The sequence below is a fragment of the Microcebus murinus genome, chromosome 8, assembly GCF_040939455.1.
Source record: "Microcebus murinus isolate Inina chromosome 8, M.murinus_Inina_mat1.0, whole genome shotgun sequence".
NCBI classification, from domain to species: Eukaryota; Metazoa; Chordata; class Mammalia; order Primates; family Cheirogaleidae; genus Microcebus; species Microcebus murinus.
This window is the reverse complement of record NC_134111.1, coordinates 12,323,976-12,349,095: the sequence shown is the minus strand read 5'-3', so window position 1 is coordinate 12,349,095 and position 25,120 is coordinate 12,323,976. Positions and strand designations below refer to the sequence as shown.

Below are 25,120 nucleotides of genomic sequence, written 5' to 3'. Positions count from 1 at the left end.
CAAAGCTGAATCTCAGAAGTATTGATAATCTTGATTTAAAAAGAAAAGGTTGCCTGGCAAAAGACAACACAAGATGTATTTATGGAGGGTCTAGTGTGTGCCAGAATTTTAGTTTTGGGGGTCCCAGCAACCAACAGGACAACTTCTTGGCCTCATGGAATTTATGTTAGGAGGGTAGACCCCTTAGGATTATGTACCTGTCAGGTCATAAGTATAATAATAACTCTTGTGAATTAATTCATTTAATCTTCCCGAAACCCTATGAGACGTGCTATTAACTCTTCATTTTATAAGACACTGAGGCAGATAAAGACAAGTGGCTTGTCCCAGGTCCAGAGCTGACAGACCTGGTCTGGCTTCTTTACAGCATTTAAAGTTCCTCTTATAGTTAACAGACTTTAGAGCTCAACTGGCTACATGACTTGGGTAGTATTACTTAATTTCTCTTGCTCTTCCTTCATGTGTAGAATGGAAGCGATACAAAATATCTCCTAAGGTGGTTGTGCAGATTGCATGCATTAATTTATACAGAGTGCTTAGAATGGTGTCTGGCATGCAGGGAGGGTTAACAGGTTATATAAAGGGAAATCGAAAGCGAATAGAGAAGGGCCGAGAATTCTACTTTCCACCGGTATTTCTCAAAGTGTGGTCCCTGGATCAGCAGCACCGTGGTGCCCTGGGTATTTGTTGGAAACGCAAACTCGTGGCCCCCAGCCCAGACGTTTCTTTGGGGTTGGGCCCCGAAATCCGTGTTTGAACAGCTGTCTGGGTGACTCTGATGTCAGCTGAAGTTTGAGAGCCAATAAATCAGACCATTCTGAGGAGATGTTTGGGCTGCAACATAGGAGTTTGTCTCCACCCCATCCTAACATCTGCAAACATTTCAAAAGAATCCAAACTCTTTACATTTCCTCCCTGCTCTTTTTTTTTAGCGTATTATGGGGGGGGCGAGTGTTAAGGTTACATATATTGCCCATGCTCCTTCTCCCCCCTCGAGTCAGAGCCTCAAGCGTGACCATCCCCCAAACGTTGCACATCTCACTCATTATGTTTGTATATACTCATCCCCTTCTGCCCCCTCCTGCCTGCCCAACACCCAATAAATGTTATTCCTATATGTCCACTGTTTCTTTTCTTCTACTTGGCTTCCTGCTTAGACCCTGTCTTCCCTGATATCATTAAACACCCTCTACCATTCTCAATCTTCAGTGTGCAGGTTCTTGGTTCGGTTCACAGCTATCCTTGTTCATTCATTCACGCATGCAGGTTTACTGAGCCATGCCAGGCCCTGGGGCAGAGATGGGGGGCAGTGAGTGGGGTGCATGGCCAGGAAGGCTGAAAGAGGCCCAGTGCCCAGCCATGTCCTCAAGGAGCCTGTCCACTGTCCCAGCACTGGCTTCAGGGTCTGGCCAAAGCAGGGCCACCAACTAGGGCTGGGGCTGGGGCAGATGTAGAGGTCACAACCAGCTTCTCAAAAGCGCTTACACTTGGTCTGAGACTTGATGAACAAATAGGGATAAACCCTAAGAAACTGATAATAAAAATCATCTGGAAGAACACACAAGGGCAATAATATTACAAATGAATGCTTTTTAATAACAATAAAAAAGGCAATCGTGGGAGATACATGGAAGTACTAAAGAGAAAGCATCAGCTGAATAAAAAAATGATAAAAATGTTCTATTTATGCTTTCATTAAAATCAAGAATTGACAAGCCTGAAGTGAGTGAGCTACCATTTCATTAGTGTTGGCCACTTCCTGATTATCCTTTGCTTGTGTTTTCCTTCTGTTTTGTTGTAGTTGTTCTTTTGCCTCCAAGCCCTTGCTCATCTCTCTCCTACCAGGTTTGCAACTTCTGCTCCTCTCCCCACACTTGCTAGTGAACATGTTCATCATATTGAAGGTTCAGGTCAAAAACTGCCTCCCCCAAGAGCCCTTCTCTGTTCCTCCTCACTGGAGGTGATATCTCTCCCTCAATAAGGCCAGAAACTCTTATTGGTACTTCTATGCATCTGTTAGCACATTTTGCTGCATTATGGTTATTTGATAAATAGATTTTGTTCTCTGGTAGATGAAAGGAACTCCAGGATCAGGATGGCATCATACCTGCCTTTGTACCACCACAATAACTTGCATTCAGTACCCAGGACTGAGCTTCCTTGGATAGGATTATACACAGCATGCAGGTGAGGAGGCTACTGTATTCAACAACTCTGGGGGACCAAAGAATTATGTTTTAAATCTATTCAAAAAACTTTAATAGCAGAAATAGAGAACAGGAAAGCAATTTATGGTTATTGAGTAAATTGAAGACACTGATGAAGACAAGAATCAATCTGTTTTAATGTAAAGGAGTAACAGAAAATTTATGTGACTACAAAGTGATGAAAATGTGTTCTCTAAATACATTAAAATTCATAAATATCTATAAAATCAGTACCTGGATTCCATTATAAATTAGTGCAAATTGAATGAACAGCTTCTACACAAATATATATAGATTATAAACATGGAAAAATGCAGCCTTTTTAGCTATTAAAGAAATGCAAATTAAAACAATTAAAATACTTCATTATATACCAATTAAACATTTTTTCCTAATGATAAAATTTATTTTAACAAGGCTGTCAGTTTCTCTTTCTTGTTTCTCCAAAGACAGGGCTAAGAGAAGAATGAATGCATTAAATTTCTCTGGGCTACAATTTGGGAATCTGTACAAAGAACAGTCATGCTGCTCCTACATTATAACTCAGTAATTAAATTTAGGAGATAATGTATCAAGAAAATAATACCAAAATGGAAAAAATATTCTGCTAGTTGTGATTTTAAAAATCTATAAACCAAACGCCTAGCTGCGGTTTTACCCTACATGCAAGCTAACAAACTACCCTGTTTCATAGATGCTAGCAGAAAACATGAGACTCCAGGATCAGAGACAAAGAGCTCTATTACACTAGGCAAAAGCTACAGCCAGGGATTCATGTTTATTTACACTAGCTCCCATGTTTCCCACGTCCCAGGAAGGTGACAGAAAGGGCCCATGATGAATGCCTGCATGGCAGTGGGCTGTGTTACAGAAATACCCAGCTTGGGATTCACCACTTTGACACTAAGTGGAAGCAAGCCTGCCCTTTGCCCAGGGGGAGAGGTGATCTCATCCTTTAAGGTTGCTTGCTACAAACACAGCCCTGAGGAATGGCCCGAGTGACAAGAAGTCAGGGCCTTGCATTCTTGGCACACCCAACAAGAAGGTGCAGGAGATGCTGAGGGCTCATAGACCACCTCTTCTAACAATGCCTCATTCATTCATTCAACAAACTTATTGAAATGTGTTGAGCCACCAACTCTGCCTGGCACAGAACTAGATGCTAATGATTCTGCAGTGAACAAATTTCCTCCCTAAGAAGAGCTCACATTTTAGTAGGAAAGTCAGATAATGGGAAGGGAATTAAATAATAATGTCACTTCTGTAAAGAGCTGTGAAAAGAAATAAGTACAGTGGTGGGCAGAGAACGCCTTTAGATAGAGTGACAGATCATAGATCCGTGGTCAGGGAAGGCCTGTCTGTGGTGGTTATAGTGGAGCAGAGACCCAAATGGCATTGGTGCATGAGCCACACCCATCTGAGGGAAGAGCACCCTAGGCAGAGGGACAGCACACGCAGAAGCCTGAGAAAGGAGCGTGTTTGTCACGTTCAGGGAACCAAGAGGCCAGTGTGGCTGGAGCAGTTGGCAGAGGGAGAGTAGTCAGAGAGGGAGAGTAGTCAGAGAGGGAGAGTAGTCAGAGAGGAATATAGAGAAACCCAAGATGATTTGAAATTGAGACACAATATAGTTTTCTGAAACGAAGAGCATGTGGACTTTATATAAAACTATTACATAAAAGAACGAAATGAAAATAATCAGACTGAATTCCCAGTCCAGTGTAGACAGGGCAGCCTGGACAAATTGGGAATTAGGGGTCAGAGAGCTGAGTCCCAGCTGTCAGTCTCAAAGTGCTGGAAGATTCAGTTTTTGGTGAGGACCCTCCTCCTGGCTTGTGGGCAAAATCCTTTTTGCTGCATTTTCATATGATAACGAAAGACAGAGTGAGGTCTCTGGTGTCTCTTCTCATAAGGACATTAATCCTATCGAATTAGGGCCCCACACTTATGACCTCATTTAACCTTATTACCTTTTTACAGGCCCTATCCCTAAATATAGTTGCATTGGGGGTTAGGACATCAACACATGGATTTGGGGTGAACACAATTCAGTCCACAGCAGCAACTTAACAAATCTCTCTTCTCCATTTCTTCATTTGCAAATGGGAATGATGCCTAAGAAGGTTGTGAGTAAGAGCAACTGAAATAAAGTATGTGAAAGTGTTTTGTTGTTATAAATATTAGAGAGATTAAAACAACATAAAAGCATAATCTCTGTCAAAGATCATAAGGGAACTGAACCTAAAGTTTAGACTGGAAGTTAAAAAGAGCAGGAAAAGTCATCATTTATTGAACACTTAAGCCTGTGCTACTGGCTTTATCTCACTTTATAATGATCTCATGACAGGTATAATTATCCCCATTTTTAAGATAAGGAAAGTGAGTCTCAGAAAGCTTAAGTTGCTCAGACTCTCCCAACTGATAAATGGTACAATATAGAAAAGTGTAACTGTGAAGAGAATATATAATAACATGAAAAATGTTGAGAGATCTGCAAAATAAAAAATTGATTTTACACATAAAAAATGTATGTGGATAGGAACAAAGACTGAGAATAAAAGCATGCCATGTAGCTGGCTAATGCAATATAAATGTTTTTACATTTTTAATATTCTTCATGCTTGTTAAAATGTTCAATAAAGTGGGGAGAATATTATTGTGAAGATATTTTCAAAGGCTAATCTTCATTTCCTTGTAAATAATTCTCATCGGGTTAATTTTCCCACACTTCCAAAATCCAGCTTCCTCCACGATCAAGTCCAAACCCTGCTCCTTGGCATTTGTTTGCATCCTGCATTTCATCTCCTGCCAGCTTCCACCACGGCCATTCACACTCCCACCAGCCAGCCTGCTTTGAGGTCCAGCCCTCCACTCATCGTGTCCCGTGTCTAAATTCCTCCCTTACTCTTCAGTAAAATTTCAGCCGCCTCTTCCCCCGGAAGCCTTTCCTCACCACAACTCCCCCAGCTCTGTGATCCCTGAACAGCCCACCATCTCCTATATTTTTGTCAACGACTTGACACTTATGCCCCTAAGTGCAGGTACTAATATTTGCCCTTGGACCCTTTGCATGTTGCTTTTTGTGCGCCATCAAGTCTGTGTAAGCAAGAAGTAGCATGCACGGTGCTAAGAAAGCAGAAAGTGCCTACTTGTGAATGGACGAGGACAGGAGAGTATAAAGAAGGGCATTCTTGGAGCGTCTGTGCCTCCTGCAGGACAAGATTGCCCCAGGTGCCAGGGGTGCGACTTCTGGGAGAAGCCCTCCACCTGCTGCCATCTAGGTGGCCTTTCCAGAAAAAGTCTTCCTTCTTGGGCGCTCACTCTGCAGGTGCAGGGCAGCCCAGCCCCATCTGAGCACCCTGCTCGGCCTGCGCCTGCTCAGAAGGGGCAGTTTGGGCTCCGTGTTCTATTCCACTTGCAGGAACATAGGAACACAGCTTCAGACTGATTGAATTACGACTGAACTGTTTTTTTAAAGTGTGAGAGGCTGACAACGGGGGCTGTGGGCGGAGGGGTGTTCGGGAGTTTCACTTTTCGGATTGATTTCTACCTTTGCCCAAGGCTCACTGAAAGCAACTCCAGAGTGGACCTGGATGCGAAGCACTGGAAGGCATACACCGAGGAATGTTAGAAACGGAAGGGAGGGACGGGGTGGGGAGTGCGGACGTCCCGGGACTGGAGATGCGCCGGGAGTTGGCGCTGGCGAAGATGAGGGAACGTCCCTCTTCCGCGCCTCGGCCAAGGCGCTCAGAAGCCGCGTCCTCTCTGCTCAGAGCCGGCCAGCGAACTTCTCAAGGCTCCACCAAACGTTTGCAAACGAAGCTGCAGATGGGGCTGGGTTTAGGAGCTTTCTATGTCATACACCCCAATATACCTGGGTCTCCTATTTCAGGTCCAGATACAATCGCAGTTCCAGGAAACCAGAACCCCTCGGCCGGAGCAGGGCTGGACCCTCCGTTTCCCAGCGTCTGATCGCTCCATCCGGCGGATCCGAGGAACCGCGGAGACGGCAGCAGCGGGATTCCCACGCGATTGCAAGCCTTCCCCCAGACTATCGCGGTTCGGCTTCTCTCTGCTTAGCCGAGGCGGGGGACCAGCGGGGACAGTGTTGAGGGCCCGTCTCCCATTGGTGGCTTCTCCAGACCGCCCCCGCTTCCGCCCACCGCGGCCCACTCCAGGAGCAGCGGGGCTCCCGCAGCCTCCCAGCCCGCCCCTGCGCGCGGACACTCGGCGGCGCTCCGGGCTTCCCAGCCCTCGACAGCTGGTCGCACCCGGGACCGCCTGACGGGCCAAGCGGAGCAGGACTGAGCTCCTCCGCTCCTACTTTACCTTTTCCCTCTACTGGAAAACAGGGTCCACAAGGGCTCCAGGCAGAAGCGCCAAAGGCGGGCTGCGGCCGAAAGGAGAGCCAGGGTAGGACGACCTGGACCCCTCTCCGCGCCTCCCTGCGCGAGCAGTACCCTTGCCCGCGCCCCACCCGCCCAGCCCACGCCGAGCTCCTGGACGACTGTGCGTCCCCTGCCGGAGAGCCCCTGCTCCATGGAAGCCGCTAACCTGTCGGTGGCCACCGCCGGCGTTGCCCTTGCCCTGGGACCTGAGACCCGCAGCAGCAGCCCAAGCCCGGGCGGGGTCGTCGTGTCTACCCCGGGTGGTGCCGTCCTGCCCGGCCGGGAGCCGCGGTTCTCTGCCTTCGCGGTGCTGGTGGTGACACTGCTGGTGATGCTGATCATGGCCACTTTCCTGTGGAACCTGCTGGTTCTGGTCACCATCCTGCGCGTCCGCGCCTTCCATCGCGTGCCGCACAACCTGGTGGCCTCGACGGCCGTGTCGGACGCGCTAGTGGCAGCGCTGGTCATGCCACTGAGCCTGGTGAGCGAGCTGTCAGCCGGGCGACGTTGGCGGCTGGGCCGCAGCCTGTGCCACGTGTGGATCTCTTTCGACGTGCTGTGCTGCACGGCCAGCATCTGGAACGTGGCGGCCATCGCCCTGGACCGCTACTGGTCCATCACGCGCCACCTGCACTACACGCTGCGCACCCGCCGCCGCGCCTCGGCGCTCATGATCGCGCTCACCTGGGCGCTGTCGGCGCTCATCGCCCTCGCGCCGCTGCTCTTCGGCTGGGGCGAGGCGTACGACCCCCGGCTCCAGCGCTGCCAAGTGAGCCAGGAACCTTCCTACGCCGTCGTCTCCACCTGCGGTGCCTTCTACCTGCCGCTCGGCGTGGTGCTGTTCGTCTACTGGAAGATATACAAGGCGGCCAGGCTTCGCTGCGGCCGCCGCCAGGGGGCTGTGCAGCCGTTGCCAGCCACCGTGCAGGTGAGGGACCCGCTGCGGAGCCGGGCGTCTGGGAAGGAGGGCGCTGCGGGAGGAGGAAGCTTGGCGAAAGAGGGAGTGGGCGGAAGCTTGCGCACCGGGGGCGCGCGAAAAGGTCGGCCACCTGCGCACCCGGAGCGCGGGAGTTTGCAGCCCTTTTTCCTGAAAGGCACTGCGAGGGTGTTCATCTCCCGTGCACTTGGCGCACATGGGAAGGGTTTACCGCCTGCGCACCTGCTGCGCAGCCGGGAAGGGGTTCCACCACCCGCACACTAGGGCTCGAGCCGGATCTGACACCACCTCGCCATGAGGCCGGAGAGGCCTGCAGGTGCAGCTGCGCTCCGTAGTGCTGAGGGCACGTCTTGTTGGCTGCTCTCTCTCTCTCTTGCTTTCCCCTTGGTGTGCTTGTGTCCACGTGAGTCCTGGAGGCGCCAACTTCCTGGTCCCAACTAGGCCTTCAAGGACTTCAGTGGGTTGGGATTCACCTTGCAGAAATTCCTGTGGCCATTCACCTCTTACTTTCTGTCTCCACCAGTCCCCAGTTCATTCTGTGCAGTCCAGAAACGATTCCCAGCATCCCAGCATTATCGGCCAGCTCCCTGCCAAGGGGGTGAGGGGGAGTGAAGATAAAATAATCCAAGCCTCACTTTCTTTTCATTATCCCAACCCCAGCATTATCCTCTAGGGATTTAGGAAAGCGATAGAATCATGGGTTCAAATCCAAGCTTGGGAAATGAGGGAAGTTGCTTAATTGTTGTGGGCCTCGTTTTTTCATCTTTAAACAACATTAATTCCTGCTTCATAGGGCTCTTGGTGAGGATTACATGAGATGAAGAAGGTAAGGCACCTAACACAGGGCCTGGCACACGGTGGGTGGCAGAGCTGGCAGAGCAACAGGGCGTTGCCTGCACGCTGTGAGGGGTGGAGTGCAGTGAGCTGAAGGCAACTGCAATGGGCAGATCTTCTCTCACCGTAGTTATTATTCTGTGTGGACCTTTCTGCCTTTGGGCCAGGGCCTAATAGGTGCTCAGCAACCTCCCCAGCCTAGAAATCCCAACTTTCTCTTTTGAGGGTCTCAGGTATGTCAAGTAACAAGCTCCCAGTCCTACAGAGTAAGGAGATTTATTGTTCCCTTCCAAATAGAATATATGGATGAGGGAAGGGGGTGTATAGGGAGAAAAAAGAGACACCACAAGTTTTTTGTTGTCGGTTTTGTTTTAATTTTAGAAAATTAGCTCAGATACTTAGACTACCAAATACATGTGCTTTAAAAAGTAAGCTTTTTTTTTTCTTTTTCATTAAATGGCAGAGGCATTTTGTAGCATAAAATAGGAATGTCAAGACTATAATTGGAAAGTGTTGGTAAGGGAGAGATTTATTCGGAATTAATGATGGTCTTTGAAAGGTCCCTTGGAAATGCCTGGGGTGATTATAGCTTTTCTGTCTGATTACTGAGGTAGGGCTGACTTTTAATAGCTACATCAATCCAATGTGCACCCAGAGAAATCATGGTGAAATGGATGCTGGAAAGGCTTGCCAAGCCTGATTTTAGTGTTCATTTTTGACAACCCCCACTCAGTCAGGTGACATCAGGAAGAGGGGAGTGGATGGGAGGCTGGCCAATCCAGGGTGGCTATCAGTGGGTGGAAAGAGCTCTGCGAGACAGGGTCAGTGTTGGTATTTAGCCACTTGCAAGCAGAATGACCTGGAGCAAGCCCTTCCCCACTTTGGGCCTCAACTTCCCTAACACACGTCTAAGTCATGTCTGAGAGGCTTGAATCACAAATGCTGAGATTGTAGTTGGGACAGTGTTCAAGAGCGTCCTGCTTCTTTGGGCTCCAGCAAGCCCTCAGTCAAAATCCTGGGTAATGTTCCCAAGTCAGCATTGGTAAGCCTTCTGGCCACAACACAGCCAAACAGACATTTAAAATATGCCAGCAAAACTATCACTCTACTTAGACTCCATCTGGGTTTTTCTACGCTGCAAGGGAACTGAGTTGAGTGTAGGGCCTGCAAAGTGCCTGTACTGAGTTCTGTGGTGGGTAGGAGCCCTTATGAGGCTGGACGGCCTCTGTTGGTGAGACTGTGTACAACCTCCTTCTTTCTCAGAATTCTGTGTCAAGGGTCCCAACACTAAATTATTATCACAAAGGAGTCTGCAACAGCTCTTGGTCAGTGAGATTAATCCTTTGGAGAAAAACACAGTTTTTGAAAGTAGAGAAGGAAAAAAAAATGCTTGCTGAGTGAATTTTGTCTTCCAGGCACTGTTTTTGATACTTTACATTAGCCTCCTATTTTATCCTCACAATTCAGCAAAGTTGGCATTTACAGCCTCTGTTAGTCAGAATAAGCTCAGGCATGCTGCAATAACATGTAACCCCGACCCAATAGAAGTTTATTTTACTCTCGCCTAAAGTTCAATGGGGTCTGGCAGACCACTTGCATAGGTCTCCTCCAGACGGTCACTCAAGGATTTAGGCCACTTGTCATTTTTTCATTATTCTGTCTTGAACATGTAGCTTCCAAAGTTGCTGTGGAAGGAGAAGAGATACATGGAGGTACACCTGCTTTCAACTGCCTCGCCTGGGAGTGGACACATGTCACTTCTGTACACGGCCCATTAGCCAGCCATTGGCTGTGAATTTGAGAGGAGCATATGGCTATTTGTTGAGCACTAACTGTCTTTGCCACAAAGCCCTCATTTTGCAGAGGAGAAAACTAAGGCACCACAAAGATATTTCACCCCAAATCACACAGTTATATAGTAGAGAAACTGAAATTTGTACCAGATCTAAACTCTTTTTGTTACGTTTTTGTTACTTTTCCACTACTCCATGCTGTCTCCAGGGACTTGACTTCTGAGAACTGTCCCTCTGCTCACAGGCATCTCTCCTTCAGAGAGATGATGACTGAGGCAGTCATAGCCCAGTCAAGGTGGGTCCCAGGGAGCGAGATCTCAGAACTACTCATGTGAACTCTCTGGGAGAGCTGAACACAGTTGAGCACAGAGGCCCTGCCAACCTCCCTCCGGGAACAGGTTCAATTCCTGCCCTGGCATCCTTTCTTTCAACCTTGTATACTGAGATACTGAGCACTCACGTACACATTATAATCCCTCCCCTCCCTAAAGCAAACCCTGTGGGTTATGATTACTTCCTACTGCCCTGTATGTATCCTTTACTGGTTGGAAAAGAAGAAAGCACAGTCATTAGAGATGATATCTTTGGCTTTTAAAATGTGACATCAAATTTCTTTTTCTCTTCAATTGCTTATTTGATTTCTCTGTACAGTTGATGCTAGCGCCTACTTATCTGTCAGGCACACTAGCTAAAGCCACAACTCTTTTAGGGACCAGTGGAAATGTTTTCATTTTAATTTCTTTTAAAATTAGAGGAAAAATGAATATAATAAATAATAATAATTTAGCCTTCATAGTCTTTGTATTAATATAATTTCAAATTATATTTAAATAATTTTAAATATTTTTAATGGAGGAAGGAGCCTAAGGAGGCAAAGATGTCAAGGGTTTAAGAAAGTTATAATATAGCTTTGATTGCTACTTTTCATTCTTTCTCAACCAATAAACATATATGAGGAGATAACGTGCACAGTGCTTAAGAGCATGGGATTTGGAAACAAGGAGATCTGAGTTTCAATTTTTTTTGTGCCACTTATCAGCACTTTAGTCACATTAGTGACTTAATCTAAGTCTGTATTTCCCCATATGTAAAATGAAAATATTACCATCTGTCTCATAATTTTCTTATGAAGAATAAATAAAATAATAGCATAGGTAGAGTACCTAAAAGAGTAAACCATAAATGATAGTTGCTGTGTTAGTTTTGTTATTTTTGTTAGTCTTATAAATAATAATAAATCATTTTATTTCTCTTATTGATGTTCCTTACTATCATAGATGGATTAGTTAATTATTGCCCCTGTAACAAATTATCGCAAAGCTTAGTGGCTTAAAAGCACAAACATGTATTAATGCTCAGTTTTTGTGGGTCAGGAATTGGGAATGGCTTAGCTGGGTAGTTCTGGCATAGGTCTCTGTGTTTGTAGTCAAGAGGTTGCATGGGGCTGCAGTCATTCGAAGGCTTGCCGGGGGCTGGAGACTTACTTCCAAGATGGCGCACTTACATGCCTGTTGACAGAAGGCTTCAGTTCCTTGCCAAGAGGACACTGCCGCAGGACTGCTTGAGTGTCATCACAACATGTCGGCTGGCTTTCCCAGAGCAAGCCATCCTAGAGAGTGAAACAAGGAAGAAACTGCAATGCATTTTATGACCTAGTTTTGGAAGTCACTTATGATCACTTTTACATTCTGTTTATTAGAAGTGAGTCACTAAGTCCGATGCACACTAGAGTGAAGAGGAATTAGGCTCTCCCTTGGGAGAAGAGTCAGTTAACTCTTGGACATGTTGAACATAGTGTTCAAAATTACTTGATTGAGTTAATGACCTCCTATATATCAGGCAATAGGGTAGCCTCTGAGGTTTTAAAGAATAAATAAGCAAGTTCCTGCTCTCAAGGGATTAATTTTAGTAGACTACAATTATATAATTATAAATGCAATAAAGTCTTTTTTCTTATTTCAGCATATTATGGGGGTACAAATGTTAAGGTTACGTATATTGCCCATGCCTCCCCTCCCCCCTCGAGTCAGAACTTCAAGCATGACCATCCCCCAAATGTTGCACATCTCACTCATTATGTTTGTATATACTCATCCCCTCCTCACCCCTCCCACCTGCCCAACACCCAATAAATGTTATTTCTATATGACCATTTAGGTGTTGATCTGTTAATACCAATTTGCTGGTGAGTACATGTGGTGCTTGTTTTTCCATTCCTGGGATACTTCACTTAGTATTATGGGTTCCAGCTCTATCCAGGAAAATACAAGAGGTGCTATATCACCGTTGTTTCTTAATGCTGAATAGTACTCCATGGTATACATATACCACATTTTATTAATCCACTCATGTACTGATGGGCACTTGGGTTGTTTCTACAACTTTGCAATTGTGAATTGTGCTGCTATAAACATTCGAGTGCATGTGTCTTTTTCATAAAGTGACTTTTGATCTTTTGGATAGATGCCCAGTAGTGGAATTGTTGGATCAAATGGTAGATCTACTGGTATCGCTTTGTGGTATCTCCATATTGCTTTCCACAGAGGTTGAAATAGTTTGCAGTCCCACCAGCAGTGTAGGAGTGTTTCTCTCTCTCCGCATCCACGCCAGCATTTGTTGTTTGGGGACTTTTTGATAAAGGCCATTCTCACTGGAGTTAAGTGATATCTCAGTGTGGTTTTGATTTGCATTTCCCTGATGATTAGAGATGTTGAACATTTTTTCATGTTTGTTGGCCATTATTCTGTCTTCTTTTGAGTGTTCATGTCCTTTGCCCATTTTTTGATAGGGTTGTTTGATTTTTTTCTTGCTGACTTTCCTGAGTTCTAAATAGATTCTAGTGATCAGCCCTTTATCAGATGTGTAGCTTGTAAAAATTTTCTCCCATTTTGTGGGTTGTCTGTTTGCTCTCTTGACTGTTTCTTTGGCTGTGCAGAAGCTTTTTAATTTGATCAGATCCCATTTGTTTATTTTTGTTGCTGTTGTGATTGCCTTTGAAGTCTTCTTCATAAATTCTTTGCCTAGGCCAATGTCTAGAGGAGTATTTCCAACATTTTCCTCTAGAATTCTAATAGTTTTACACCTAAGGTTCAAGTCTGTTACCCAGTGTGAGTTGATTTCTGTGAGAGGTGAAAGGTATGGGTCTTGTTTCAGTCTTCTAAATGTGGCTATCCAGTTTTCCCAGCATCATTTATTTAATAAGGATTCTTTTCCCCAGTGTATGTTTTTGTGTGCTTTGTCAAAGATTAGTTGGCTATATGAGGATGGCTTTATATCTGCGTTCTCTGTTCTGTTCCACTGGTCAATGTCCCTGTTCTTGTGCCAGTAAAAATATGTTTTAATGACTATAGCCTTGTAGTATAGTTTGAAGTCTGGTAAATTGATACCTCCTATTTTGTTTCTATTGCCTAGGATTGATTTTGCTATACGGGGTCTTCTCTGGTTCCATACGAAGTGTAAAATTATTTTTTCTGTATCTGTGAAAAATGATGATGGTATTTTGATAGGAATTGCATTGACTCTGTAGGTCACTTTGGGTAGTATAGACATTTTAACAATGTTGATTCTGCCGACCCATGAGCATGGTATATTCTTCCATCTGTTTATGTCCTCTGCTATTTCCTTCTTCAGTGTTTCATAGTTCTCCCTGTAGAGGTCTTTTACCTCCTTAGTTAAATATATTCCAAGGTACTTTATTTTCTTTGTTGCTATTTTGAAGAGAATTGAGTCTTTGATTTGGTTCTCACTTATACTGTTGTTGGCGCATATGAATGCCTCTGATTTCTGTGTATTGATTTTGTATCCTGAGACTTTACCAAATTCATTTATCATATCAAGGAGTCTCTTGGTTGGATCCTTGGGGTTTTCTAGGTATAATATCATGTCATCAGCAAAGAGTGAGAGTTTGATCTCTTCTGCTCCCATTTGGACACCCTTAATTCTGCTCTCTTGTCTGATTGCTGTAGCGAGGACTTTCAGCACTATGTTGAACAGAAGTGGGTATAGTGGGCATCCTTGTCTTGTTCTAGTTCTAAGTGGGAATGCTTTCAATAAACCTGTTGGCCATTTGTGTATCTTCTCTTGAGAAATGTCTATTCAAGTGCTTTATTCATTTTTAATCAATTTTTAATTGCTATTGAGTTTTTTTAGTTCCTTATATATTTTGAATATTAATCCAATATCAGATATGTGGTTTGCAAATATTTTCTCTCATTCTGTGGGTTATGCTGTTGTTTCCTTTGCTGTGCAGAAGCTTTTTAGTTTGATGCAATTCCATTTGTCTATTTTTGCTTTTGTTGCTGATGCTTTTGAAATCATATCCAAAAAAATCACTGCCCAAACCAATGTAAGGAGTTTTTTCCCTACATTTTCTTCTAGTGGTCTTATAGTTTCAGGTCTTATATTTAAGTCACTAGTTTATTTTGAGTTGGTTTTTGCATATGGTGTGAAATAAGAGCCTAATTTCATTCTTCTGTATGGGAGTATCCAGTTGTCCCATTCTCATTTATTGAAAAGACTGTCCTTTTCCCACTATGTGTTTCTGGTACCTTTATCAAACATCACTTGACCACAGATACATGGGGTTATTTCTGGGCTCTCTATCCTTTTCTATTGGTCAAAGTGTCTGCTTTTATGGCAGTGCCATGCTGTTTTAATTACTATAGTTTTTCGTAGTATATTGTGAAATCATTATGATGTTTCCAGCTTTTTTCTTTTTCCTCAAGATTGATTTATTTGGGGTCCTTTGTGGTTCCATATGAACTTTTGGATTGTTTTTTCTAGTTCTGTGAAAAATGTCATTAAAATTTCAACAGGGATTCCCTTGTATCTGTAGATCACTTTCAGTAGTATGGACATTTTAACACTATTAATTCTTCTGGTCCATGAACATGGAATATCTTTTTATTTATTTGTATATTCTTTAATTTTTTTCATTAATGTTTTACAGGGTGTTTTTCCTTTTTTTTTTTTTTTTTTGTACAAGTGGCATCTTGGTATGTTGCCCAGGTTGGTCTTCAACTCCTGGCCTCAAGCAATCCTCCCACCTTGGCCTCTCAAAATTCTAGGATTATAGTACAGGTGTGAGCCACCGCAGCCCACCTATTTTATAGTTTTCAGTGTACAAGTCTTTCACCTTCTTGGTTAAATTTATTCCTAAGTATTTTACTTTTTATGTTATTGAAATGAGATTGTTTTCTTAATTTTTTTGATAGTTCATTGTTAATGTGTAGAAACACTACTGATTTTTATAGGACGATTTTTTTATCCTGCAACTTTACTGAATTTGTTTATCAGTTCTAGCAGTGTTTTGGTGGAGTCTTTAAGGTTTTCTATTGATAAGATCAAGTCATCAGCAAACAGAGATCATTTTACTACTTCTTTTACTATTTGGATGCCTTTTTTTTCTTTTTCTCTTTTTTTTTTTCCTTTTTCTTTTTTCCCCTAATTGCTCTCTCCAGAACTTCCAGTATTATGTTAGAAAGAAATGGTGCAACTAAGCACTCTTGTCTTGTTCCTGATATTAGAGGAAAAGCTTTCAACTTTTCACCATTAAGTATGATGTTAGCTGTGGGATTGGTGTATATGGTCTTTACTGTGTTGAGGTACATTACTTGTATGCCTAATTTATTGAGAGTTTTTATCATGAAAGGATGTTAAATTTTGCCAAATGCTTTTTCAGCATCTATTGAGAGGATTGTCTGGGTTTTGTTCTTCATTCTGTTAATTATATATGATGAATCCTTGCATCCCAGGGACAAATTCCACTTGATCATGGCGAATGATCCTTTTAATGTGCTGTTGAATTTGGTTTGCTAGTATTTTCTTGAGGATTTGTGCTTCTATGTTTATCAGGGATACTGGCCTGTAACTTTCTTTTCTTGGAGGGTCCCTGTCTAAGCCCTTTATGTTTTTGTTGCTTTTCCAATGCTTACTTGTCTGTCATCTGGACCACCCCAAAGACTAAGCACCTGGTGGGCTTATAGATGAGAGCTGGGGGTTTGGCCTTAGCTCAAATATGGGAAGAGGGTGGCAGAAAACCACTACCCTTGTTCTGATTCTATTTAAAAATACTATGGGGCTGTGCACACAGTGGCTCACACCTATAATCCTAGCACTCTGGGAGGCCAAGGCAGGAGGACTGCTTGAGCTCAGGAGTTCGAGACCCACCTGAGCAAGAGTGAGACCCCCATCTCTACCAAAAATAGAAAAAATTAGATGGTGTCTTGGCATGCACCTACAGTCCCAGCTACTCAGGAGGCAGAAGCAGAAGGATCTGCCTGATCCCAGGAGTTTGAAGTTGCTGTGAGCTACAATGAAGCCACTGCACTCTACCTGGGGCAACAGCGAGACTCTCAAAAAAACCAAAAACCAAAAAAAAACCTTTTGGCTCAAACACATTCCCATGACACACTACAAGCTTTTAACTCTAGAAATTAAATGTTATGACCCAAATTCTATCAGTGACAACAAAACATCTGGCTTATGGTTTGATTCTTTTAAGATTGTTACCTAATTGAGAATTTCCAAAAATATTATATTCGGGTGCACCAAGGAGTACTTCCTCCACACCTTCAGAAATACGCCTGGCTTCCCTCTCCATAAACTTCTCCCTTGTTCCCCCTAAGTCATTATGCTCATCCTGCCCCGTTACCTCTATTTTCATTTCTCTTTTCTCTCTTATTGGATTGTTACAGAAGAGGAGATGCCGGAGAAGAGAAACAAAAGGGTTGTAACAAGTATAGGACAGGGACCATGTGTTTCCACATATAACCTTGCAATAAGCTACTTCTTATGTCCATGTAGTTTTTGGGGAAGATTAAGTTTCTCAGTGGAAGAATGAGACCCACACTCCATGTTCTTAATTTTTTGATAGGTCATAGAATGCCTTGGAAATTAAAGAAAGCTTTGAATTTATTGCCCAGAAAGGGTAGGTAGCTGCTAGCTCAGCCCGTCTGCATGCAGTGCTTCCTTAAGCCGTTCTCAGCAACCTTTCCCAGCAGGCGGATGCTCGGCTTCTTCTCCACTTGCTGCAACCCACAGTGGGTGGTAAGTAGGACACTCTGAGCCAGAGGTGGCCCTTAGTCCTGGAGCCATGGCCCCCTAGGGGGCATATCAGAACACTGAGGCTGGATGGTGCATGTGCAAAAGACAAAACCTCCCCTCTCTTCACTGTATCCTCCCCTTGTACCAAGAAGCAGCATCCAATGGTAAGGGAGGAGGATTTTAGATCCGACGATAATCAGAACTGAAAACACAACTGTACTTAACCTTAATTAACACCCTTGATTACATTTTCCCATTCTCAGCATTAACCCCAGTGGGTTCTTAGCCATGCCAGGGTGACTTAATGCCCAACCAAAAATAATCCATGTTTTCCAAATATAAGAATTATAGCAATTATATCTTACATTATGATCATACCCAAAAGCTTAGGACAATGCTATACACAATGCTCTGTTGTGTGTGTGTAATTACACTGAAGGAAAAGTTTATTTTTTTCAAGCCTAGCAGTGCTCTGCTTTTGTCTTTCACAAGAAAATTTCCTTAAGTTATTTGCTTGGTTTCTTTTGCACAAGAAAAGCAGCTGAGAAAATTTCCTATTCTGAATTGTCAAAAAAGCTAGACAGTTTCTGTTTAGTTGGGGGCTTTGTTTGGTCAGGTATCTCTTTAAAGTGCCTTGGAGAAATAAGACTTTTAGCTTGATTATCTCATTAAACCTTGGGCAGAGAGACTAAAGCCCCAGGTGTTCTGAGCCTTGACCTTCAAACTCTGGTTAGAAACAGAGCGGCCCAGTTATAATCTGGATTGCCTTCAACCTTAATTGGGAAGTTCTCGATGTCCTCCCCACAGACATTGTAGGATTTGATTAGCCTCTAGGATGAGTGCGGTTGCCTGACACAGCTTTGTAAAGAGTTCTGCCATGGTCGAGGTCTGACGTTTGTCACAGAGCAAGGTAGGTTCCACAAATGGTTAGGAACCATTCTCCTTTCTGGTTTTTCCCCCCTATTTCTTATTATTATTAAGATGTTTATCTGACAACATTAGGGGATTACAAATATTTGTAGGCTCTTTCTGCGGCAGCTGGAGTTGTTTTAGAGGAGAGGGCAGGGATAGGGACATGAAGCTGTCATTTACTGAGGTGCTGTTCTGCACTACTGTCTCCTTATAATCCTCACAGTAAGCCTACGGGATAAACAAGGTTCTTCCTGGTTGGAGATGTAGAAATGGATGCTCAGCTTGGAATTGTAGCTACTCCCTAACCTGCTCTGAGCCTTAGCTTCCCTGTTCCTTTCTTACACAGCTGTTGTTATAGCGGAGTGTGACAGTGTGTGGAGCCACCTAGCCTAGTGCTAGACATATGTCAACAGCTATGAAGGGCCTGAGATTGTACCCTGTTTGCAAGCTATTATAAGTCGTCAGTCTGCCGCAGCAGACTGGATGCTGGCACAGGACAAGGGACTTGAGTTGGAATCAAATGACTTTATTACACACTGTGAGTTTCAGGTTCCCCTTTCCTTCAAGGTCCCACAGGAGGGATATGGATGATGCTGATGGATTTACATTATAGCAGAGAAATTCTCAGATTAGGAAACCCAAATCTCTTTTGTCTAGTGTTGGACAAACCTGCCCTCTGCTCTTATTTTATATTAAGGTATTGTTATTTCTTATTTTATTATAAAAGAAGGCTGAATCTTTTATAATGGGTTACAAGCCAGACTGCCCTCTTTCCCACTGGGAGACATTATCTGTGTCTTCCAAAGCTGTTTGCTAAACAAACATCCTGGAAAAGCTAGTTTAAAACAAAGGCTGGCAGTATCTTTGCTAGCAAAATGTGCAGGATGCAAGAGATCTGCAAAAGAAGTGTCTCCCCCAAACGTTTCTTCCTTCAATGAATATTTAAGTGTTTACTATATGTCCTCCATTATACTAGGTGCTGGGGATTCTTTAGTGGACAGGACACTCAAGGTCTCTACCCTTCTAGAATATTGGTCATGACATAATATTCTGAATGAAAACTTAGAATCGTACCCTGATATCAGAGAACTTAGGGAATAAGGAGACAGAACTTTTAAACTTGGGACTTGATTTGAAACTCCAGTACACAGTCCTTGTACACAGAGGAGACGATCAGTACATTTCTGAGCATTGACTATCTGGCAGATTTGATCCTTAATTAATTTTGGATGGTAAAAGCCCCAGACTCTATGGAGATATTTAGGTAAACTTAGCACTTAGGTCACGTCTCAGCATGGCAGAAAGGAACCACAAAGACGGGGCAGGTACCTTGGTTCTGCCTGTCCCTGCTCAAGTGGCCTCAGTCATAGCATTCAAGACCGTCCAACCCCTCCTCGCACAGCAGGACTAGAAGGTGCCAGGTGCTGCTGGCTGTGTGGATTCAACAATTCATATTCTTGCCTTCCAGATTTGCGGATTCTAAACCTAGGGTTCAAGGCCTCGGGAGCGTGACTGGTCACAGACAGGTGTGCAGAGGGGGCCCCGGGCTGAGGGGAGACAAGATCTAAGAGGAAAGAGGGAGACTCCGGGATGCCCCCAGAGTTGGTGTTAGGGACCGACCTTCCACAGCCCCACCGGACAGAAAAGCAGAGACATTGAGGATGCAATCACACAAGAGGAGGTTTATTGTCTGGCTAGCCAGGGTCCGAGCCTTCGAGTCCCAATGCAGTGGTCGCTCTCCTTAGGCAAGGACCCCGACCTGAATTGCGGGGTGCCTTTTATCCCCCCCCCAAAGGGCCCTAGCAAGGCACAAACTAATTACGCGCTGGCCATGAGCTGACCTTTGAAGTGATTAATTTTCTTTGAATTCTGCGCGATCCCTGCGCATCCCACCTCCCTTTTGCCTTTCTTCACAACCCAAGAGATAACTGGAGGTATGAGTAGAAACAGATGTGTGCTGTTCGCTAATTGCCTCACCCTACTTCACACGAAGGGGGGGAAATTCCTTTCTTGTTGTGCCACTGAGACGCCGCCGAAGGGCCATCGAGGCGCCCCCACACTGGTTGCTAGAAGTCCTTGAAATTGCTCAGGGAGCCATAGATGCCCATTCTGAGAGTATCCCGAACATGATGTCCTTGAAACAGGTTCCACGGAACCCATTCAGATCAGTCACTTTTACTTAAGGGAGCAAAATGACATGTAGCAGTTAGGAGTGTAGACTCTGCTTCAAGTTACCCAAGTCTGACTTCCGGCTGTAACAATAAGTAACTGTGATTTTGGACAAAAGTATTTAACCTCTGAGTGTTTTCCCAACTGTGAAATGGGGAAAATAATAATAACCCCTTAAGGATTTGTTGTGAGGTTAAAGTCATCCCTTGCGAGTATTTGGCACAGTGTGGGTTTCATAGCAGCTTCTCAGGAGTGGTGCTGCTGCTGCTTTGTGTCTTTTGGTTTCCCAGTAGATGATACATATTGGACTGAAAAAGCAAAACAAGTCAGTCTCCTAGCGAATCAAAATCATCCACAATTGGCTCATTTTCTTTGAGGTGTTTCTGGAAAGATTCCATTGCTTACCGGCATCACCCTGCACACTCTATACCGGGCTCAGGCTGAAAAGCTGTGAACATGGGGCTTCTAGTAAACAGACGTCTGGATGCAACGCAGGTGGGCCCTGCTCAGTGTTTTCAATGAACCTGTTTAATCAGTAGACTTTCCTTTTCTGTTTCTCTTCCCCTGGGATCTCTTTGAACTGAACTTACCCCATCCATTTCTTTACTTCAATAGCTTAATGAGGATTTGGAATTTCATTACACAATGGAGGAACTCAAGTGCCTGGAGGTCATTTAGGTCAGCAGAGAAATGGCTGGAAAAGTGCCCATTAATGAGCTTAGTGGGAGGAAAGCAAGAACAAAATCACCTTCCACTTCCTCTCATGCTCTGATGATATTTTCCTCTCTCAAAAAGGGACTGCTAAATATTCATGGGGTGATTTCAGATGCCACAGTCTTCTCTCTCAGACTTCCTTTGTTGACTTAACGGTGCTCTATTAGGATGTGGAATTGGTCCATATTATCTATTCGGAAGGGGAAAGGTGACATGCAGCTCCCACTGCCTGTCTCATTAAAGAGGGGCTTAGTTTTGTAAAAAACCACCAGTCTTCCAAAGTGGCTGTATCATTTTCCATTCCTACCAGCAATAAATGAGGGTTCCTGTTGTTCCAAATCCTCACCAGTATTTGGTGGTGCCAGTGTTCCAGATTTTGGCCATTCTAATAGGTATGTAGTGGTATCTCATTGTTGTTTGCATGTTCCTGATGATATCTGCTGTAGATCATCTTTTCATAAGCTTATGTATCACCTGTATATCTTCTTTGGTGAGATGTCTGTTAAGGTTTTTGACCCATTTTTAAAATACATTGTTAATTCTTGTTGTTGAGTTTTAAAAGTTCTTTGTGTATTTTGGGTAATACTCCTTTATCTCAGTGGTCCTCAATCTTTTTGGCGCCAGGCACTGTTTTCATGGAAGACAATTTTTCCATGGATCAGGGAGGGGCAGGATAGTCTGGGGATGATTCAAGCACATTACATTTATTGTGTACTTTATTTCTACTATCATTACATTATAATATATAATTAAATAATTATATTGATGTGGAAAATGTCGGGCGCCGGGACACGGCCGCTTGCCACCTCCCCATGGTTCCGCATCTCTGGGGGCCAGTGCTGCATGAGGCCGGTTAGAGGCACGCTACTGGGGCCGGGCCGGTGGCTCACAGCCGCCCTGGACACCCGAGTGCCGCGGGGACCCTGCGTGCCGGAATGCCCCACGCCTACGTGTAGGCCTGTTTCCGGCCATGCTGCTTGTGTGATCCTGATTGGGTAACTTTTGAATCCCACTGTTTTTGGTTGGATGTTAAAGCTTGTTGTTGATTGGATGTTAAAGCTTATTGTTGATTGGATGTTAAAGCCTGTTGCTGATTGGATGTTAAAGCTTGTAGTTGATTGGATGCTTCTTGAGCCCTACCAAGGGTATAAAAGCAGGGGCAGAAGGGCAGGAAGGGGGAGAACATCGAGAGAACATCGGAAGACACGAATAGAGCTGTAACACTAGGTGTGTTGAGCCTGCTGTGTAAGAATAAAGACTGTTCTCCGACTCTTCATGTGCTGCTCGGTTCTTTCCCCGGTCAAACGAATAAGAGCTATACACACTGCCGCAACAATATAACTCACCATAGGTTGGGGACACCCGCTTTTTTTTATTCCTTCTTAGAATTTCCATTTCTCTGCTTACATTATTTATTCATTCTTTCACATTGCCTGCCTTTTCAGTTAAAGCCCTTGGCATAGTAATCATAGTTAAAAAAAATTTCCTGGTCTGATCGTTCCCACGTTACAACCATATATGACTCTGGTTCTGATGCTTGTTCAGTCTCTTCAAACTGTGCTTTTTGCTTTTTAGTATGCCTTGTAATTTTTTGGTGAAAGGTGGAGTGGACATAATGTACTGGGTAAAAGGGGCTGTGGTAATGGGCCTTCAGTAATGTAGTGGTGGGGTGTTGGGGGAGGAGAAGTATTCTGTAGTCTTGTGATTAGGTCTCAGTCTTTTTGATCCTGTGCCCCTAAATGGTGAACTTCACCAGTGCTTCCCAATCCCACCTTCCCCCTGGGTGGGGCAGGATGGCTATGCTGAGGCAATGTGTACAGCTAGTGTTACAGCTCTTGACCGGGGGAAAGAACCTAACGGCACATGAAGAGTCGGAGTACAGTCTTTATTCTTCCACAGCAGGTTCAGCACACCTATTGTTACAGCTCCCTTGCTGTCTTCTAATCTTCTGCTCCTTCTGCACCCCCTTCCTTTTTTGCTCCTGCTTTTATACCCTTGGTAGGGCTCAAGCATCCAATCAACTACAAGCTTTAACATCCAATCAACATCAAGCTTTAACATCCCATCAACAACAAGCTTTTTTTTTTTTTTTTTGAGACAGAGTCTTGCTTTGTTGCCTAGGCTGGAGTGAGTGCCGTGGCGTCAGCCTAGCTCACAGCAACCTCAAACTCCTGGGCTCAAGCGATCCTTCTGTCTCAGCCTCCCAAGTAGCTGGGACTACAGGCATGTGCCACCATGCCCGGCTAATTTTTTCTATATATATTAGTTGGCCAATTAGTTTCTTTCTATTTATAGTAGAGACGGGGTCTTGCTCTTGCTCAGGCTGGTTTCGAACTCCCGACCTCGAGCAATCCGCCCGCCTCGGCCTCCCAGAGAGCTAGGATTACAGGCGTGAGCCACCGCGCCCGGCTAACAACAAGCTTTAACATCCAATCAAAAACAGTGGGATTCAAAAATTACCCAATCAGGATCACGCAAGCAGCATAGCTGTAAGCTAGGCGGCAGCACGTGGGCCCAGCCGCATTCCAGTGGCATGTGGGGCTCCGGTCTCTGCTGGGGGGCCCAGCCCCAGCAGCGTGCCCTCCAACTGGCAATGAGCAGCACTGGCCCGTGGAGATGCGGAGCGAAGGGGAGGTGGCAAGCAGCCGCATCCCAGCGCCCGACACTTTCTGTGTCAGCTAGAGGGGGCTGGAGTTGGGTGTGTCCTTTCCATTAGGTTGATCGGGCTCTGGTAAAACCCCATCAGGTTGGGCTCTGGTAAATTAATTTCTCATGAGGGCAGGTCTTATTAAGAACAGAATGCTCTGATGTATTTAAAAATGGATTTTTCCCTCTCCCCCTTCCTGAAAGCAGGTGATTTTTCTGAAATAGTCACTGTGAGGACCTGGTAGAGCTCCTGGAGATATTAAATAATAAAACTTACCCAAGTGTGCATCCCCACCCTAAACCCCATGCACCCATGACCGAGTTCTCTGCATTTTTCACCTCTCAGACTTGTCCACACTGAGCCTTCTGCAATTTGTCACCTACAGTTTAAGTTTCCTTACCCTGGCACTGGTTCCTGCAGGGGTTTCTGCCTGTGGGTTTCTGCTCTGGCAAGCTGTGATTCCCTGTATTCACCCTCTTGCCTATTTTTGGAGCAGCATTTAGCTCTGCGACCTCACTTCTCTGACAGATGTAAGAAGAGTTGTTGATTTTTCCAATTTATTTTTCCATGTTGTTCTGTTCTCCTTTTTAATTCCACATTTTCTTTGTTGCAAGGCGAAGGAAGCAGCTCCCGAGGCTGAGATGGTGTTCACAGCACGCTGCCAGACAACGGTGGCCTTTCAGGCGAGCAGAGACTCCTGGCGGGAGCAGAAGGAGAAGCGAGCGGCGGTGATGGTGGGGATTCTGATCGGCGTGTTTGTGCTGTGCTGGACCCCCTTCTTCCTGGCGGAGCTCATCAGCCCCCTCTGTGCCTGCAGCCTGCCCCCCATCTGGAAAAGCATATTCCTGTGGCTTGGCTACTCCAACTCTTTCTTCAACCCCCTGATTTACACAGCTTTCAACAAGAACTACAACAATGCCTTCAAGAGCCTCTTTACCAAGCAGAGATAGACACAGGGGTTGGAAAGACATAGGGCAGAGCTGTGAGGAGGGAGGACACTTGTATTTCTCTCCCGCACCAGTGTTCTAGCACCCCTCCCTCCACAGCTGAGTACTGGTGATGTTTTGAGAGCCATACTATGGGCCTGGACTGTGGAAGCAGCTGTGCCAAAGGCTCTCAAGGAAACAGCCTCTGTGAGGCACGCTTGTGACTACCTTCTTCCCGTGTACATGGCAGACATTACTATTCGATCTCGGCACAGTCTCCCCACTGAGCAGGAACTCTGACTCAGAATCCCTTTCAGGACAGCACTTTAGGCAGTTACTGCTACTTGGAGAGAATTGACACAAGAGTTGAAGCTGCATTTGCCTTTCCTTTGTCCATACCCTATTCCTCAGAGAGGGCCTCTCAGCACAGGGCTCCAGTGGTCTGTTTTGCGGCCCTCTCAGGAAACTGTCTCTTTTGTGGAAGAGCCCTCCCCACACCCTTTATCCACCAACTCCTGTCTTCCCCGGCCTTTTACACTTCCTCATGGTGGC

General features: G+C 44.8%; 1 protein-coding gene across 1 annotated transcript; it reads left to right on the top strand.

The window, feature by feature from the left end:
* The first annotated feature begins 6,743 nt into the window (after nucleotides 1-6,743).
* On the top strand, nucleotides 6,744-24,592 carry LOC105877250 (5-hydroxytryptamine receptor 5B). The gene is made up of 2 exons (XM_076005364.1): nucleotides 6,744-7,520; nucleotides 24,257-24,592. Exons 1-2 carry the CDS (start codon nucleotides 6,744-6,746, stop codon nucleotides 24,590-24,592), a joined length of 1,113 nt encoding a protein of 370 aa, XP_075861479.1.
* Nucleotides 24,593-25,120: the final 528 nt, after the last annotated feature.

Bases quoted from the DNA above. Each gene is read 5' to 3' on its own strand.
- LOC105877250 (XM_076005364.1), top strand. From the start codon at position 6,744: ATGGAAGCCGCTAACCTGTCGGTGGCCACCGCCGGCGTTGCCCTTGCC. The intron at 7,521-24,256 runs GTGAGGGACCCG...CTTTGTTGCAAG, and splicing joins CGTTGCCAGCCACCGTGCAG to GCGAAGGAAGCAGCTCCCGA.